Source organism: Rhinopithecus roxellana, chromosome 2, assembly GCF_007565055.1.
Source record: "Rhinopithecus roxellana isolate Shanxi Qingling chromosome 2, ASM756505v1, whole genome shotgun sequence".
NCBI classification, from domain to species: Eukaryota; Metazoa; Chordata; class Mammalia; order Primates; family Cercopithecidae; genus Rhinopithecus; species Rhinopithecus roxellana.
In genome coordinates this window covers 32,889,894-32,910,599 of record NC_044550.1, presented here as the reverse complement: position 1 = coordinate 32,910,599, position 20,706 = coordinate 32,889,894, and the positions used below count along the sequence as shown (strand labels likewise).

General features: G+C 34.3%; 1 protein-coding gene across 2 annotated transcripts in view; it reads left to right on the top strand.

Moving 5' to 3' along the window:
* Positions 1 to 4,184, top strand: part of PRDM5 (PR/SET domain 5) — a 225,412-nt gene extending 221,228 nt beyond the window's left edge. The window contains exon 15 of one of the 2 annotated variants that reach the window (XM_030926048.1): positions 818 to 4,184. In XM_030926048.1, coding sequence (XP_030781908.1) covers positions 818 to 982 — 165 coding nt within the window. In that variant the 3' untranslated portion in view covers positions 983 to 4,184. The remainder of the gene's footprint in view (positions 1 to 817) is intronic. The other variant, XM_030926058.1, reaches the window with a different exon arrangement.
* The last annotated feature ends 16,522 nt before the right edge of the window (positions 4,185 to 20,706 follow it).

The window sequence follows — 20,706 nt, the reverse complement described above, 5'->3', positions numbered from 1 at the left end:
ACAGTATTTTTACAAGCCATTTCCTCTCTCATTATATTTTTCATGGTGTTTTCACATTATTTAACATGTCTTATTTCACAACGGATATGGTTTTGAAGAGTTTCACGTCAGTGGAATTTTTGTGAATAATATCGAACTTTAAATTCCATCTTTTTTTATGACTTAGATAGTTGTGCCTTGCATTTTCTGTGTTAATATTTTTAGTTATGGGGCTGTTTAATGCATGTTGAGCCAGGTGGGAATGTGGCAGAGCTCATGTGAAATAAACTTGTTACCTTCCTTAGTTAAACAAAGTGTATATAATAAGAAATAAAGAAAAGAAACAGTGAGTAATAAATTTCTGCTTATGATACTTAAAGCAGCATTAGCTTTTTATTTCACAAGTGGTACTAAACTGAAGGGATCACTGGTGAGAAATGTCTTATGCCATTTATGTTATAGAGAGAGATGCCATCTAGACCATAAAGCATTTTGCTTAAATAGTTTAATATGAAATGGCAAATACATTCCATTAGGATAAGAAAGGGATTGTTGCCAGGGAGTTGTTTCTCTGGAGATGTTTAAATCCGGCAGCTGGGAAAAGGGAAGGGTGATTGGGGTACAAAGGACACCGACTAAATGCAGTAACTCTTATTAATTTTCTTGGCCCAATAGTGTGGGTGTTAAATTTTGTTTATTCCAAGAGTGCTTTTTGTTTTTATGCCTGTTACTGCATACTTGATAGTAGGAATTTGCATAATGTGTATTGTATAAATGATAAATTGTTGTATCTTCAGGTTTTTCAGTATAATATGGTTGGTCTTTGGGTCTTTTCTAGGTTTGTGACTTGGCTTTTAGCCTGAAGAAAATGCTGATTCGACACAAGATGACTCATAATCCCAATCGTCCACTGGCAGAATGCCAGTTTTGCCATAAGAAGTTTACAAGGAATGACTACCTCAAAGTGCACATGGACAATATCCATGGTGTAGCTGACAGCTAATGGGGGCTGTAAAGGAATTAAACTATTCAGAAGGGCTCCTAATATGAATCCCAGATTTTTCTCACCTGATCAGCATAACAGAAGTAGCCAAAAGTGACTTACTGGTCTCATAGTTCTTATTTGCCTACATTTAGAGTCTGTAGATGTGTATACAACCAAAAAAAGTCTTACTTTTACCAAGAAATGGTATAAATGGAAAAAAAATACAACTTCATAGCCTTGCAAAATGCAACTTGTGCTCCGTCTTATAAAAATGGAGAAAGGAGTTATGGCCCTCTTTCTTGGCCATCCCTCTTTAATGAAGTTCATTAATATACTTCCCTAATAGGCCTTTTCATTTTATTGTTATTCTTTGTGTGTCTGTATGTCTGTATGTGTCTGTGTGTGCGCACTCACTTGCAAATACCAGTTGTTGCAGCTGGTTTTACCAATTTAAATAGAAATAAATCAAGATATCCAACTATTTCTTTGCAGATTAGGGTAAAAAAAAGTTATCAAAGACTCAAGTTTGATAGGAAAATAAATACTTGCTATTTTATAAGACAAACCAAGAGTTGAGCTTAACTAATAGCTCTGTGCAACAAATGAGTTTAAAATAAAGAGATGTTTGATAACTAAAACATCTATTAAAATATTGCTTATTTTAGAGAATTCTTAGGAAACATTATTTACTCTCATCATTCAGATGCAAACATTCATAGTCTGGAATACTTTTATAAATTCTACACAAAAATGACCATCACATTTAAATATTCATCAGGCAACCCCTCTTGAATTTAGACCATTTGGCTTTAGACATTAACAGTATAGCAATATATATAATTAAAAATAGAAACCAAATAGATTATCCGTATTTGCTGACAGAGTGGCAGAACAATAGTGGCATTTCCACATTAGTTATGATGAACACAGCCCTTTCCACTCTCCTTCCATAAAAGTGCACAGAACGTGTTAGTGCAGATACAGTCCTCAGAGCATTAACATTCCATTTTGCAAAAGACATTTTCCAGAATCTTGGCAGTAGGTAATTCTGAAACACTTTTGAATTACCTTCAATCATCCCATATAATTAGGAATCCAGAATACAAAGTACAAACCTGGCAATTGTTATGATTGAAATTGTCACTGATGCTTAAGGGAAATTGAAGCAAGAAGCATAATTTCTTCCTTTAGAAGGTTATATTTCAGCAAAATACTTGACAGCAACATATAATGAACAGCTTGTTTGGAGAGATGATATGATACAATGTAATAGTGATGTCAAAATAACCTAGAGGAATATCCAAAAACCAGAAAAACATTAAAATGAAGCCCAACTCATGAACCTCTCTAACTGAAGCCCAGTTGAAAGAAAGGAAGTGTAGTTTTAAGGTAGTTATTTGGTTCTAATGAGTTAAGGAGAAAGGTTCTCTGAGACACAGTTCTTTGACTTCAGGAATCTCATTTTAGAATTGTATTCACGCCCAATTCCAGTTTTAAAAAGAAACATAAAGATTCAATGTAGACATTTGAATGTTGTAAAATGCTAAATTTGAAACTCAGAAGAGATAACTTTTAAAAATATAAATCCTAAAATTATAATTTAGAAGATATTTAAGTATAGTTATATGTAGTATTTTGTATCTGAAATTATAGACTGTATTTTATAAAAATAAATTTTGGTCTTGTTTCTCACTATATCATTTGTTTCAACAATATATTTTTAGATCTAAAGTGTTTTCATTTTAACATGATAGTGTGTTTAGTATCATCTGAATATAAAAAAGCTGTAAAATTTGGTAATGTGTATTATTTAAACACATCCTGTATATTCCTTTGAATGCTGCTTTCTCTATATGGGATGCTTTATATCCCGATTATGTGATGAATGTAAAACTTGAAAGGAGTCCAAATACCAATTTTGTGTAATCTCAGCAAGTCACAGTTCACATGGCTGCTGGGGAAATTACCCTGAAAACTGTGGTGTTGCTATGCTGTGGAGTAAACGGACAGGGAAAAGGTGCTGGGCTTTATCCTGCTGAAGGTTTACAGACAAGGAAATCTTTAGAAAATGGTGTAGAAGGACCTATGCCAGAGACTGGTATACCACTGTCTCTTCAGAGGACTGAAACCAAAATAAGGCCTTAGAAGACTATTTGTATGCTGTAATTTTGCTGTAATTTTTATCCAAAAGACAAGTATTCATGGATAGTTTCAGATATATTAGCATTTGCTTGCTAAAACTTTTAAATTACTTAGTAATAACCAAAAAAAGAGACTAGGCATGATTGATCAATTGAAAGTGTAGATAATCATAGAGGAAAAGTCTTACAGACAAGCTGAAGTGCAGGTATCTACTTTGAAATGTCTTTTGTTTCCTGCTGTGAAAGATTTTGGCTGGGGTATTTTCTTGCGAAAAGACCAGACTCTTGGGTGCCTATAAAGTCTAAGTAATTGAGACTTAGAAATTGGCTAAGTAAATTTAAGAGACGTTCAATAATGTAGGTGGGTTCACTTACCCTTTTATAATAACTGTCTTCTTCGTATATTAACACTCAACATGTTTGTGTATCTTTAATTTGTCTTTGTTTCACAATAACTGGCTTTTGTTTTCCTTTTCATGGTGTGTTGTTGGCTATATAGAGGTATTTATTGGTTAATTATAATCAGCAGTTGCACCATAAAAGTATTCTTGACAATACATTCCTGGGGTTACATAGTATAGTTAACATGTTGCTTTCAAGAAACATGAGTGTGTGTGTCTGTGTGTGTGTGTGTGTGTCTGAAGAGTATCACTTATATGCAGTGCATATACATGTAAGTGCATTACTTTGCTCAAATATCTTCTGACCTATTGCAGTCAACTCATGCATGAGTGTGAACATGTATTATAGAAGGTCTTACAGCCTTAGTTTCTGTTTTAGATTTTATGTGCTGCTTCTTTTCTCAAACAAAAGCCTGAAAGGAAAGAGGATAGGTACTAGAAATATTCACTTTTTTTCCTTCACAAATCTAAATGTTGCTTATGAAAACTTATCTTAGAGTAATGAATATATGGAAGTAGGTAGGTAGGAGGAAATGTGCCTCTTTAAAACCCTAAAATTTTACCATTAATATTGACATTTGTTTGCGTGTATATAAATGGAGCATGTGTAAATATAGAATTCCAATAGCATTTTTATTTTATTATAAATCTATAATAAATCTATATAAATCACTACCAGACTTGATGTTAGCATTTTATTTTACTATAGAACTATAGTACTATGTTAAATCCAAATGAATGCTTTAAAGTTGTTTTTGATGAATGAAAGAACTGTAATTGCCATTACCTCCAGACCTCATGCTTTTATACTTTATACATCCAAGTGTTTTCAATCTGCAAAGTACTTCTGAAGTTGAGCCAAGTTGGTCTCAGGGCTATAAGAGACAACATTTTCCTTGCCTCTCTTCTCATTCCTGGTTATTCAGAGAACAATGTGTAAAGGAACATCACTAAGAAGGAATGAAACCTGATAACTAAGAATAAGTGAAACCTGATGTAGTAGCATCTTACGTAAAAATAACTTGATGTTCACAAATATAATTTATGGGTAGTAAAAGTTATGGCAAATGTTTCAGGTATTCCTTTTTTTAAAAGTTATGTTTATCATTTTGATGTTGCCCCAATCTTGTGAGATTTTCTTGAGACAAAAAATAATCATTTGAATAATGGATTTAGAAATTATGCGTTCATTTAACTTTGATTTTTCAGAATCAGCTGAGGCACTAGTTCTTTGGAGCTGACTCATAGCCTTAGCTAGCTTGGGCCTAAAACTGTATTATCACCCCACACATTGTTAATTTGTTGTATGACAGAATAAAAAATTAACTCTGAAACTTTCATTGTGGGCATGTTAAAATATTCTAGATATTCTAAGCCCAGGAAATAGTCTGGAATGTAACAGCTATCTTATATACTAAAATAGTACTGCTGATCCAGTGTCCAAATTCCTTTTCTTCCTTTGAAAAAAATTCTTAACACAATACTGAAACAAACGTTCATATTTAGTTAGAAAATATATAATATTTAGTTTCCTGAAATTAAAAAATATATTTAGTTACCTAAATATTTGATTAGCATGTTTAGTTTCCTAATCATGCAAACTTTTAGCCAATTAGAATAAGGTCTTAGTCCTTGAACCCATGCCACCTTTGCATATTACATGGTAGGAGGAAACTAAGATGTTCAATTATGTCAATAATGCATATGTTTACAATTAAGAAAGGATATAGGACCACTTAAGCTTGATCATCTAAATCAATGCAAAACAGTTCAAACAAAGTATCACTGCTCCTGACAAGAGAAACTGTAGACCTACTAGGAATTAGCTACACTTAAAAAATTCAAAAAATATCAGTTTGTCTCTTTAAAATAGTATAAAAATGAAAAGAATCCCAGGTCACCGTGGATACGTGAATCACTCCATTACTATTTTTTATTTTGTCTTACAGACCATCTAATAATGCTTTTTTTCCTTAATTTTATCTGATAGCTTTTTCTTTAATGTTTGACTGGCGTGTCTTTTTTCGTTTTTCTACTGAAAGCTTTTCTGTGATTATATGAAAATTTTACATTTTTAAAAATAAACTGATGTTAAGATTTCTTATTTTTTATCCTGTCTGACAACACTGAGTTGAGTGCTTTTCAGTCCACAATGATGGCTTTGTCCTGCCTTTCTCACAGTCTCATCTTGCCTCATTTGGATGGTGGCCTGAGCTTGTATTGGAGACTCTACTCAGAGAATTCTGGTTCCTCACACCTAACATATGAAATTTATCTGGACACATGTATAGTAAAACATTGAAAGCTGAACGAATTTATTACTGGAATTAGTTGTTAACAATTATATTATCTATTTATTCCTTAGTATTTGATAAAGCAACATAAAAACATGAAGTACATTGACCCCAACTCTGTATTTTTTATTTTCTAAAGTAATTATTAGCATCTGAAGAACCAAAATTGCCTTTAATGGACAAAAAATGTTGGAAAGTAAATGTTAATGACATGGAAGCAAACTATATAGTTCCCATGCTGTGTAGGCATATAAAGAGTATGGAGATGGGGAGCAATGCCACATTTAATTGATTACAACACTTTTATTTAAATTGACAAACTGGTGAGTCCTTTTGTGGATTACTACATGTAGTAATTAAGAATTTTGAGGCTGGACGCGGTGGCTCATGCCTGTAATCGCAGCACTTTGGGAGGCTGAGATAGGCAGATCACTTGAGCCCAGGAGTTCGACAACAGCCTGTGCAACATGGTGAAACCCCATCTCTACCAAAAATACAAAAATTAGCTTGGCGTGGTGGCGCACGCCTGTAATCTTGCCTGTAATCTCAGCTACTCAGTTGAGGCAGGAGGATTGTTTGAACCCCGGAGGCAGAAGTAGTAGTGAGCCAAGATCACGCCACTACACTCCAGCCTGGGCAACAGAGGAAAAAAAGAATTTAGAAAAATCCAACTGTGTGGAAATTAACCAATCATTACTTTTGACTTGTCTGGTTTTATTACTGAAATGTAGGAAATCTCCAGACCTTACTTCTAATCAAAAGGCTCACCACATAAGTAAAATAACTGCTTCTCATCTTCCACCTGACAAATACAGTACATAGCTTTCTCCAGAAAAAAAAAAAAAAAAAAAAAAAGAAAAAGAAATAATATAAAGCAGGGTCAAATACAACTCTATCACTTTCATTGTTTCCCTCTCTTCTTGCATAAAATCCATCTCTTGTGCTGTTTCAGCTGCAGTATAACTTTGGTGTAGTCTCCAGTTCTACCCTTTTAAGAGTGATAAGCTGATTTTGTTCCTGGACTCAGATTATGATATTTAGGATATTAAGTTGTTTCCTTTCTGCTCTGAATAAAATATGAAATTGGGGTCTACAAATTTAACTGTTTAAGATACTATTAGACTAAGTGTGTGAGTTGAGCCAATTGGCTTTCTCCTGATAAAAACTATTCCATAGTTTTCTAAGCTACAGATCTGACCCCAGTTGCATCAGTGCAATAAAGGGCATATGACTGGTTGCTTACCACAGATCTAGAGAGAGAAAGGGAATGTATGGATGGCACAGAGTCACTAGAATGAAACAAGGAATACAAAATATATGTCCTATAAGTCAAACAATCCTGAGAAAGAACAAAGCTGGAAGCTTCACACTTCCTGATTTCAAAACATGTTACAAAATTACTGTCATCAAAACAGTATGTTACTGGCATAAAAACAGGTATGTATAGGCCAATGGAACAGAATAGACAGCATAGAAGTAAACCTTCATGTATTTGGCTAAATGATCTTCAACAAGAGAGCTGAGATTACACAATGGGAAAAGATAGTCTCTTCAATAAATGGTGTTAGGAAAACTAGATATCCACATGTAAAAAAAGAAGTTGGAGCCTTACACCATATACAAAAATTAATTCAAAATGGATTGAAGATCTAAATGTAAAACCCAAAACTTTAAAACTAGAAAGAAATATGGGGGAAAATACTTTGTGACATTGTATCTGGTAATGATTTCTTGGATAGGACACCGAAAGCACAGACAACAAAAGCAAAAATAGACAAATGGAACTATATCAAACTTAAAAACTTCTGCACAGCAAATGAAATAATCAGAGTGAGAAGCAACCTATGCAATGGGAGAAAACATTTGCAAACCATGTATCTGTTAACAAGTTAATATCCAAAATATGTTAGGAATTCCTACAACTCAACAATAAAAAAAAAAAAAAAAATTGAAAAATGGCAAAGGACTTGAGTAGACATTTATCCAAAGAAGATAAATGGCCAAAAAAAAAAAAAAAGCACACAAAAAGATGTTCAACATTACTAATCACCAGTGAATTGCAAATCAAAACCACTATGAAGTCTCACCTCACACCTATTAGAATGGCCACGTCAAAAATATAAAATAAAACTTAACCATTGGTGATGATGTAGAGAAATTGAAAACACTGTGCACTGTAGGTGGGAATGTAAAATGGTACATTATGGGAAACAATATGGACATTTCTGAAAAAAAGAAAACTACCATATGATCCAGCAAACCCACTTTTGTTATTAATCTTAGTCCATTTTGTGCTGCTATATCATAATACCTAAGACTTGGTAATTTTTAATGAATGAAAATGTATTGCTCACAGTTCTGGATGCTAGGAAGTCCAAGATCAAAGTGCAAGCGTTGGCGAGAATGTTATTGCTGTGTCATTCTGTAGTGGAAGGTGAAAGAGAGAGCAAAAGAGAAAAGGGGATTGAACTCATCCTTTTATAAGGAAACTATTCTCACAATAGTGGCATTAATTCACTCATAAGGTCAGAGCCCTTGTGGCCTAATCACCTTCTAAAGGTTCCACCTTTTAATACTGTCACAATGGCAACTAAATTTCAACATGAATTTGAGAGGGGACAAAGATTCAAACCATAGTATTATCCCAAAGAATTGAGAACAGGATTTCAAAGAGATATTTGAACAGTTATTCATTGTAGCATTATTCACAATAACAAGAGGTAGATGTAGCCTAAATGTCCATCAGTGGATGAATGGATAAAGAAAATTTCATGTACACCTACAATGGAATAATATTTAGCATTAAAAAAGAAATTATTTCATATGCTACAACATGGAACCTTGAGGACATTATGCTAAGTGAAATAAGCCAGTCAGAAAAAGACAAATACTGCATCATTTCACTTAAATGAGGTATCTAAAGTAGCCAAACTGATAGAACCAGAAAATAGAATGTAGATACCAGGGCAGGCAAGGAAGGGAAAATAAGAGTTGTTAAATGGGTATAGGGTTTCAGTTGTGTGAGATGAAAGAGTTCTAGAGATCTGTTACACAGCAATGTGCAATGGTTTACTACTGTGCTGCAAATTGTTAAGGTGAAAACAGAAAATGTATGTCCTATAGATAGGGTTACAATAATACTCTTCTAAAAGTAGATATGTTTAAATTAAAATTTCAGATAAAAATACTGCAACTTTAGAATTAAAACATCCTTCCCAAGGAATATATGTTATATGTAGAGTTGAGATTAAACTTTCATCTCCTGTATTTTGTCTCTCTTCTTACTGGAGGTCATAATACAAATATACAATTTCAATTCTGAGTTTGAATTTCATCTCTATATGGATAAAGATGTGACCTTCTAAATATCTGACACATTCAGTACTCCTTTGAAGGAATGATTTGTAACTTATGCATAGAAACATATGATTGTATATAATATAAATTTTTGTATCTGATGATTAAATTAAAACGAATGTTCAATTAGACCAAGTTTAGCTAAGTCAGAAAAGTAAGTAAAACATATTTTGGGGAAGGGGAAGGGAATGGTCAATTATTACCAACTTTGAATTTGAGATGAGTGTTAATATAGATATTTAATAGAGAAAATCTTTAAAAGCTTATTTAAACACCAAATTAATGACATTTGCACATTTCTTATATATTACCTTCTTTGTAAGTCACACCTTTAGCTTGTTTCCTGGATTGTCTATTGCAAATGCACAAATGTATGAGAATTAAAAATACACATACAAAATTGAAATGAATAGTACACAAACTTCATGTTTTAAATCAGATATAAGATTATCAGTTAGAGGCACAAAATATCCTGAACGTTTTTTCTTTAACTGAGGAAATGCTTTAACAAAGGTATAATGTAACACATCAATGAAAATGTAGTTACAAAATATATTTTAGTTGATACTCTAAGCTATATAAGTCCACAATTCTCTCTCTACCTAGAAGAGACTAAGGAAAGAAGAATGAAAAGAGTATTAGGCCGTTCTTGCATTGTTATATATACCTGAGCCTGGGTCTCAGGTATTACCTATACAGAAACAAATGTTTAATTGGCTTACAGTTATGCAGGCTGTACAGGAAGCATGGTATTAGCCTCTGTTGGGCTTCTGGGGAGGCCTCAGGGACCATTTCTCAAGACAAAGGCAAAGGCAAAGCGGGAGAATGCATGTCACATGGCCACAGAGGGAGCAAGAGAGAGAAGTGGGGTGGGTGGGGACGTACTACATGCTTCTAGACAACCAGATCTCATAAGAACTCACTGTTGCAAGGAGAACACTAAGGGAATGGTGCTCAGTCATTCATGAGAACTCCACCCCATTATCCAATCAACTCCCACAAGACCCCACCTCCAACACAGGGGATTACAATCCAACAAGAGATTTAAAGAGGTTACATATCCAAACTATATGAAAAGCAATAAAGGACAATAAGAAAGAAAGAGGGAAGAAAGACCATAAATTTGAAAAAAATGATAAATCTGCAGCATCATTTATTTAATTGAATGATGTCGATTTTTTTTTAAACAAAATAGATTTAATAGTATCTACTTGTGGAGTTTGTTTTGATAAATAAATGAGAAAAGCATAACTATCTGCAGTGGATGCTTGACACAGTTCGAGTTCAAGAAGTGGTATTGCCTTAGCTCCTCCAAGTATTTCACCTGTCATCCTATATATGCTGCTTAGAAACCTCCCACCACTCCCCAGCATTCCAGCTCACACCCTGAAGCAAACTTGCCATGAGCCAAAATGTTACCGTTTTAATTTGTATATCACGACATAACTATAGTGGTAGAAGCATTTCATTTGAGAATATTTTTGAAAGTTCTTAAGCACTGTATTTACCAATTTAACACGTAATACTTTATTAATGATACCTATTCTTTTAACTCAAACATCAAAGGAAGATATTAGTACCTAGACTATCAGGTATTTTTTATTATGCTTAAACTATATCCAGCTCTTATCTTAAGGCTTAATCTAATCAATAACTTTGATTTTTATAAACCTTCAGCTACCTACCTCGTCATCAACAAAATTAAATAATAGTACTCAAATATTCAAAAGAGGGAATATTTTAAGTGATATAGCTCATATCAAAATGAAATTTGCAGTAAGTAATAAAAACTGTTAAAAATAATGTAATTACATCAAAAACCACGATTTAGTTCAAGTGTGTACATATGAATCTAAATACATGTTTCCTTTTTAGACACATTAAAAGAAAAGGAAATACTCTGAGAAGATTAAGAAACTGAAATCTGTCATGTATGCATTATGGCTAACTTCAGCTGGTATTTTGGGGGGAGAAAAAGGTAAAATGACATACTGTGAGATGAAAAACAAGTTTATATCTTTGAAAAATAATATTAAGCAGAAACATTTTTATTCACGTGATTATTCTTTGAGATGATTTTTGAATACTGGTTCTCGGAGCAAAAGAACAGTAGTGAAATATTATAAAATTAAAGGCATTTTATAATACAGGATCATGTTGGTCAGACATGAGTACTGTTGCAAATTAGATAAGCCCCAAAAGGAGAGAATTCATTAGAAGTGTCCCAATGTGGTTGATAAAGGGAGCCTGAGCAGCCAGAAATGATAAAGAACATAAATCTTAAAGACCTGAGCGTCTTTTGGCCTTCATGGGATCTGAATAGTAGGATATGTTAACATCTTTGAAAAAAGCCTGATTTTCATATTCTCTTTAGTCTTGCTGTCGTTAGAGACTCCAGGAGAAGTGGATTTGTTTTCTTAATCAAATTAGATATGTTCATGGAACTGATCCAAATATGACCTTCTTCCTTGCTGACAAGTGCTTATCTGACGGGGTATGCTTCATCAATTAAAATAGTTCTCATCTTATTTGGATGCTTTGTAGTCCCTGATATAAGGGGATGTGCTTGGATATGAATGTTAAATGTCAAGGTTCACTGTATATCAAGCTTTTGTTGTTTACAATTGTTGTTGTGATGTGTTTTCAAAAGGAATTGTCTCAACCAAAATGTCTGACATTAACTGATCTTTCTCCACAGAACATCCTGTGGTAAATTATTACATTAATAACTCCCAATAAATCATGGCTCCTGGCACATGAGTAAGCATAAGCAAGACAGTAGAATAACCTCTCACTCAACCTACAGAACCATGAAAAATAATTCTTTGCTGTTGTTTTAAACACCCAAGTTATGCGGGGGTGGTTGTTACAAAGTAATAGACAAATACAGAAATTAGTATATAGAAAAGAGTGTCTACTTTAACAAAAACCTATAATATATGCCATTGTCTTTGGGAACAGACAATGTGTATAAGCTGGAAAAAAAATAGCAAGTGTGCTTCTGGTAGAGGTTGGAGGAATGGCAAATACATTTTAGTGAATGCTGAAAAAGTGCTGAGGCTGCTATTGGAGGTTTGAAAAATAGCAACCCAAGTTTTTCCATTATGAAGCAATTTGTCTCTGTAGTAAAATTAAAGTGAGAAAATATGTACCTAATGAATTTGTAGACCTAGCTAAAGAGCCTCCCATAGAAAATGATGAAACTGCAATTGACTTCTTTTAGCTGTATATGATAAGGTATAGGAAAATAAAGATTAACCAAGGAAGGAACGTCCAATTTACAAACAGAATTTAGAAGAAATATAGATGAACCAAGTCATGCTGGGTTGAGGAAAATAGAATAGTTTTACATTTCCAGTCTTTTTAGCCAACAGAATCTCAAAGTAGGAAAAGCCTCAGGGCAAAATCAATTCAGGGATTTTGATCATAAAAGCTTTTATAAAGATGTCGGGAAGACTGAAGGCAATGCCTAGTAGACCCCCAGTTCAAATAGACAAAAATATTTCTAATGATATTAAGAGTGTTGTTCCTGACATTTCATGCTAACTAGAGAACTCTGTTGTAAAAGAATTATAGAAATGATATTTGGGGTGTGGAATAAACCTCAGTTATAAAAGTGCCCAAAGAGCATCAGCTCAGATTTAAAGGGACTGAGTCAGCAAAGAATGAAAAAGCAGCTGGACCCACCCAACATTCTGTGAGCAGGAAGAAGACTGGGAAAACTCTCCAACTATTTGAAGCTATTCAAATAGACCTTTTCCTATGAAAAAAGAAGACCCTCTCTAAGGATGGAACCAAGGAGAACAATGAAGAAGGGAACAACTCCTGTGGAATGAGACTGGGCTTTCATTCCTTGGCTTTGAATGGGAACATGTTTTTAAACATGTCCAGCTGGATTTCAAAACTTCCATGTGCCTGTTATGTGCCTCTCATTTCTCCTTTATTTGTCATCGTATATTAGAAAAGTTTTATTTGCCTGTAGGACTCTTCAGGTTATCTATTTTATCTTGGGTGAGTTTCAGTAGTTTGTGGTTTTCTAGTCATTTGTCAATTGAACAATTTCATCTAAGTTGTCAAGTTAGTGTATACAGTTATTAGTAATGATAGCTCCTTCATTCCTGATACTGGTTTATTGTGTTTTTTCTTCTTGGTCAATCTGATTAGAGAGTTATTAATTTTATTGATTTTTCAAAGAAACAGTTTCTGATTTTATCGATTTTCTCCATAGATTTTCTGTATTTTATTTTACTAATTTCTGTTCTTATCTTTACTATTTTCTTTCTTCTACTTGCTTAGAACTAATTTTGCTCTTCTTTGTCTGGTTTCTTATGGTAGGAGCTTAAATTACTGATTTGAGACTTTTTTCTTATATAAGCATTTGATGTTGTCAGTTTCACTCTGAATTACTATCACACCATCCAACAAATCTTGATATGTTGTAATTTTATTCAATTCAAAATATTTCTTACTTTTCTTTTAGACTTACTCTTTGACCCATGGAATATGTAGAAATGTATTGCTTGATTTCCAAGTACTTGATGTTCTTGGTATCTTTCTGTTGTTAATTTTCTGTTTGATTCTATTATGGCCAGATAATATACTTTGTATTACTTAAATATTTACAAATTTATAGTATTTGTTTTATGACCCAGGGTATGATCTAATTTGAAGACTGTTTTGTGTTCAGTTGAAAATAATATGATGAAGAATATGGATGAAGTGTTCTATAAATATCAGCTATACCTTTTGGTTGATGGTGCTATTTAATTCTTCATGGCCTTGTCAATCTTCCTGTCTCCTAGTTTGAGTAGTATTGACATTTCTGATTATTATGATGAATATGTCTTCTTTTCGTTCTGGCAATTTTTGCTTTATGTATTTCAAAGTTCTGCTTCAGAGTGCATACTCATTTAGAAATGTTGTTATGCGGCCGGGCGCGGTGGCTCAAGCCTGTAATCCCAGCACTTTGGAAGGCCGAGACGGGCAGATCACGAGGTCAGGATATCGAGACCATCCTGGCTAACACGGTGAAACCCCGTCTCTACTAAAAAATACAAAAAACTAGCCAGGCGCGGTGGCGGGCGCCTGTAGTCCCAGCTACTCGGGAGGCTGGGACAGGAGAATGGCGTGAAACCGGGAGGCGGAGCTTGCAGTGAGCTGAGATCCGGCCACAGCACTCCAGCCTGGGTGACAGAGCGAGACTCCGTCTCAAAAAAAAAAAAGAAATGTTGTTATGCGAATTTGCACTTTTTATTATCATGTAATATCCCTCTTTATTCCTGGTAATTCCCTTTGTTCTGAAATCTACTTTATATGATACTAAATTAACCATTTCATTTATGTTTGTTACCACTACTTTATATTCCTTTCTTTCCTCTTTCTTGCCGCCTTTCAGATTATTTGAACATTTTTTATTATTCCTTTTTATCTTGTCTATTGTGTATTTTAATATGTCTCTTTGTATAATTTTTAAATGGTTGCTCTGAAATTCCTATATACCTACTTACCTTTTCACAATTAACTTAAAATTAGCATTTTACTACTTTAAAAGGAATGTAGAGATCTTATTGGTTCCTTTACTCTTCCCTCTTTATGTTATAGTTGTTTGACATATTAAATCTACCTACATGGAAAACTCCATCAGGCAGTGTTACATTTTTTGCTTTCAACTGTCAAACATACGTTAAAGAACTCAAATGGAGAAGAATAGTGTGTTTCGTTTACCTAGATTTTTGTCACTGTATTTTCTTCCTTCATTCCTAAAGTTCTGGGTTTCCTTCTGGTGTCACTTCCCTTCTCTGAATAACTTTCTTTAGCAAAAGTTTCAGAGCAGATCTGCCGGTAACAAGTTTTCTCAGTTTATCTTCATCTGCAAATGTGTTTACCATTCCTGAAGGATATTTTTAATGCATGTGGAATTCCAGATTGACAGTTCTTTCCTTTCATCATTTTAAAAATACTGGTTCAGGTCTCTGTGGTTTCCGATGGGAAATATGTACTATTTTGTGTCGTTTTTCCCCTTAGAGGTAATGTTATTTCTTGTTGACTGATTTCTAGATTTTTCTTTGTCTTTAGTTATAAGTAATTTGATTATTATTTGCCTGGGTGTGGATTTTTTTAAGTGTGAGGTTTGCCATGATCCTCTTTTTTAAAAAGTTTCAATAGTTTTTTTGTGGGGTACAGGTGGTTTTTGGTTACATGAACAAGTTCTTTAGTGTATTTTCTGAGATTTTGGTGCACCTGTCACCCAAGCAGTGTACACTGTACCCAATATGTAGTCTTTAATCCCTCCTCCTCCCAGCCTTCCTCACTGTGTCCCCAAAGTCAATTATATCATTCTTATGCCTTTGCATCTTCATAGATTAGCTCCCACATGTAAGTAAGAACATGCCGTATTTGGTTTTTTATTCCTGAGTTATTTGACTTAGAATAATGTCCTCCGGTTCCATCCAAGTTGCTGCAAAGGACATTATTTTGTTCCCTTTTATGGCTCAGTAGTATTCCATGGTGTTATATAGACCACATTTTCTTTATTCATTCATTGGCTGATGAACACTTAGGCTGGTTCCATATTTTTACAACTGCAAATTGTGCTGCTACAAACATTCATGTGCATGTGCTTTTTCCTTTTTTACCCCATAAGTTCCTGGGATACAAGTGGTATTAGGTTATGTGAGTAAGTTCTTTAACAGTCATTTGTGAGATTTTGGTGCACCCATCACCCAAGCAGTATATACTGCACCCTATTTGTAGTCTTTTATCCCTCGTTCCCCTCCCACCCTCCCTCCAAGTCCCTAAAGTCCATCGTATCATTCTTATGTCTTTGCGTCCTCATAGCTTAGTTCCCACACATCAGTGAGAACATATGATGCTTGGTTTTTCATTCCTGTTATTTCATTTAGTATAATAGTCTCCAGTCTAATCCAGGTCTCTACAAATGCAGTTAATTCATTCCTTTTTATGGCTGAGTAGTATTCCGTCATATGTGTATACCACAGTTTCTTTATCAACTCCTTGATTGATGGGTATTTGGGTTGGTTCCATGATTTTGCAATTGTGAATTGTGCTGCTATAAACATGCATGTGCAAGTATATTTTTCATGTAAAGACTTACTTTTCTCTGGGTAGATACCCAGTAGTGGGATTGCTGGATCAAATGGTAGTTCTACTTTCAGTTCTTTAAGGAATCTCCACACTGTTTTCCATAGTGGCTGTGCTAGTTTACATTCCCACCAGCAGTGTAGAAGTGTTCTCTGATTGCCGCATCCACACCATCTACTGTTTTTTGATTTTTTGATTATGGACATTCTTGCAGGAGTAAGATGGTGTTGCATTGTGGTTTTGATTTGCATTTCCCTGATTATTAGTGATGTTGAGCATTTTTTTTCATATGCTTATTGGCCATTTGTATGTCTTCTTTTGAGAATTGTCTATTCGTGTCCTTAGCCCACTTTTTAATGTTTTTTTTTCTTACTAATTAGTTTGAGTTTGTTGTAGATTCTAGATATTAGTCCTTTGTCAGATGTATAGATTGTGAAGTTTTTTCCCTCCTTGTGGGTTGTCTGTTTACTCTGCTGACTGTTCCTTTTGCCATGCAAAAGCTCTTTAGTTTAATTAAGTCCCAACTATTTATCTTTTATTGCATTTGTTTTTGGGTTCTTGGTCATGAAATCCTTGCCTATGCCAGTGTCTAGAAGGGTTTTTCCAATGTTATCTTCTAGAATTTTTATAATTTCGGGTCTTAGATTGAAGTTCTTAATCCATCTTGAGTTGATTTTTGTGTAAGGTGAAAGATGAAGATCCAGTTTCATTCTCCTACATGTAGCTAGCCAGTTATTCCAGCACCATTTCCTAAAAAGGGTGTCCTTTCCCCACTTTATGTTTTTGTTCGCTTTGTTGAAGATCAGATAGCTGTAAGTATTTGGCTTTATTTCTGGGTTCTCTATTCTGTTCCAATGGTTTATGTGCCTATTTTTATACCAGTACCATGCTGTTTTGGTGACTATGGCCTTATAGTATAGTATGAAATCAGGTTGTATGATGCCTCCAGATTTGCTCTTTTTGCTTAGTTGCTTTGGCTATCCATGGGCTCCTTTCTGGTTTTACACAAATTTTAAAATTGTTTTTTCTAATTCTGTGAAGAATGATGGTGGTATTTTGATGGAGATTGCATTGAATTTGTAGATGGCTTTTAGCAGTATGGTCATGTTCACAATATTGATTCTACCCATCCATGAGCATGGGATGTGATTCCATTTGTTTGTGTCATCTATGATTTCTTTTCAGCAGTGTTTTGTAGTTTTCCTTGCAGAGTTCTTTCACCTCTTTGGTATGGTATATTCCTAAGTATTTTTTTTTTTTTTTTGTAGCTATTGGAAAAGAGGTTGAGTTTTGATTTGATTCTCTGCTTGGTTGCTGTTGGTGTATGGAAGAGCTACTGATTTGTGTACATTAATCTTGTATCTGGAAACTTTACTAAATTCTTTTATCAGTTCTAGTAGCTTTCTGGAAGAGTCTTTAGGGGTTTCAAGGTAAACCATCATATCATCAGCAAGCAGTGACAGTTTGACTTCCTCTTTATCAATTCGAATGCCCTTTATTTCTTTCTCTTGTCTGATTGTTCTGGCTAGGACTTCCAGTACTATGTTGAAGAGGAATTGCCAGAGTGGGCATCCTTGTCTTGTTCCAGTTCTCAGAGGGAATGCTTTCAACTTTTCCCATTCAATATTATGTTGGCTGTGGGCTTGTCATAGATGGATTTTGGTACATTGAGGTATGTCCCTAGTATGCTGATTTTGCTGAGAGTTTGTTTTAATCATAAAACGATGCTGAATTTTGTCAAATGCTTTTTCTGCATCTATTGAGATGATCATGAGATTTTTGTTTTTAATTCTGTTTATTGACTCACATATGTGTAACCATCCCTGCTTTCCTGGTATGAAACCCACTTGATCATGGTGGATTATGTTTTTGATATGTTGTTGGATTCAGGTAGCTAACATTTTGTTAAGGATTTCAGCATCTATGCTCATCAAGAATATTGGTCTATAGTTTTCCTTTTTTGGTCATGTCCATTCCTGGTTTTGGTATTAGGGTGATGCTGACTTCATAGAATGAATTAGGGAGTGCTCTTTCTTTCTCTGTCTTGTGATAGTGTCAGAAGGATGGTACCAATTCTTCTTTGAACATCTGGTAGAATTCTGCTGTGAATCTGCCAGGTCCTGGACTTTTTTTTTATGGTAATTTTTAACTTACCATTTCAATCTTGCTGTTTGTTATTGGTCTGTTCAGGGTATCTAATTCTTCCTGATTTAAGCTAGGAGGGTTGTATTTTTCCAGGAATTTATCCTTCTCTTCTAGGTTTTCTAGTTTATGTGTGTAAAGGTATTCATAGTAGCCTCGAATGATCTTTTGTATTTCAGTGGTGTCGGTTGTAATATCTCCTGTTTCGTTTCTTAATGGGGTTTTTTGAATTTTCTCTCTTCTTTTCTTGGTTAATCTTGCTAATGATTTATCAATTTTATTTATCTTTTCAAAGAACCAGCTTTTTGTTTCATTTATCTTTTTTTGTTGTTTGTTATTGTTGTTTCCATTTCATTTAGTTCTGCTCTGATCTTGGTTATTTCCTTTCTTCTGCTGGATTTGGTTTTGGTTTGTTCTTGTTTCTCTAGTTCCTTGAGATGTGACCTTAGAATGTTGGTTTGTGCTCTTTCAGTCTTTTTCCTGTAGGCATTTAGGGCTATGAACTTTCCTCTTAGCACCACCTTTCCTGTATCCCAGGGGTTTTGATAGGTTGTGTCATGATTGTCATTCAGTTCAAATAATTTTAGTATTTCCGTATGGATTTCATTTTTGACCCAATGATCATTCAGGAGCAGGGTATTTAATTTCCATGTATTTGCATGGTTTTGAAGGTTTCTTTTGGAGTTGATTACCAGTTTTATTCCACTAAGAGAGTGCTTGATATAATTTCAATTTTCTTAAATTTATTGAGGCTCATTTTATGGCCTATCATATGGTCTATCTTAGAGAAAATTCCATGCACTATTGAACAGAATATGTATTCTGTGGTTGTTGGATGAAATGTTCTGTATATATCTGTTAAGTCCATTTGTTCCAAGGTATAGTTTAAATCCATTGTTTCTTTGTTGACTTTCTGCCTTGATGAACTGTCTAGTGCTGTCAGTGGAGTGGTGAAGTCCCCCACTATTATTATGTTGCTGTCTATCTCTTTTCTTAGGTCTACTAGTGATTGGTTTATAAATTTGGGAGATCTAGTGTTAGGTGCATATATGTTTAGGATTGTGATGTTTTCTTGTTGGACAAGGTCTTTTATCATTAAGTAATCTCCTTCTTTGTCCCTTTTAACTGCTGCTGTCTTAAAGCTTTTTGTATCTGATAAAAGAATAGCTACTCCTGCTTGCTTTTGTTGTCCATTTGCATGAAATGTCTTTTTCCACCTCTTTACTTTGAGTGTATGTGAGTCCTTATGTTTTAGGCAAGTCTCCTGAAGGCAGCAGATAGTTGGTTAGTGAGTTCTTATCCATTCTGCAGTTCTGTATCTTTTAAGTGGAGCATTTAGGCCATCTACATTCAATGTTAGTATTGAGATGTGAGGTACTGTTGCATTCATTGTGCTAATGGTTGCCTGGGTACCTTGTTTTTTGTTTGCGTTTTTTAACTTGTATTTTTGTTTTATAGGTCCTGTGTGATTTATGCTTTAGAGAGGTTCTGTTTTGATGTATTTACAGGATTTGTTTCAAGATTTAGAGCCTCTTTTAGCAGTTCTTGTAGTTGTGGCTTGGTAGTGGCGAATTCTGTCAGCATTTGTTTGAAAAAGACTATCTCTCATTCATTTATGAAGCTTAGTTTTGCTGGATACAAAATTTGGGGCTGACAATTATTTTGTTTAAGGAGGCTAAACATAGGACCCCAATCCCTCCTGGCTTATATGGTTTCTCCTGAGAAATCTGCTGTTAATCTGCTAGGATTTCCTTTATAGGTTACCTGATGCTTTTGTATCTTAGCTCTTAAGACTCTTTCCTTCATCTTGACTTTAAAAAGCCTGATGACTATGTGCCTTGGTGATGATCTTTTTGTGATAACTTTCCCAGGAGTTCTTTGAGCTTCTTGTATTTGGATGTCTAGATCTATAGCAAGGCCAGGGAAGTTTTCCTCAATTTTTTCCTCAAATACATTTTCCAAACTTTTAGACTTCTCTTCTCCCTCAAGAACACCGATTGTTCTTAGGTTTGGCCATTTTAAATAATCCCATATTTCCTGGAGACTTTGTTCATGTTTCAAAATCTTTTTTCTTTGTCTGATTGGGTTATTCAAAAGCCTTGTCTTTGAGCTCTGAAGTTCTTTCTTTTACTTGCTCTAGTCTATTGTTGAAACTTTCCACTGCATTTTGTATTTCCCCAAGTGTGTCTTTCATTTCCAGAAGTTCTGATTATTTTTTCTTTGTGATATCCATTTCTCTGGAAAAATTTTCATTCATATCCTGGATTTTTAAAAAATTTCTTTAATTTGGTTTTCACCTTTCTCTG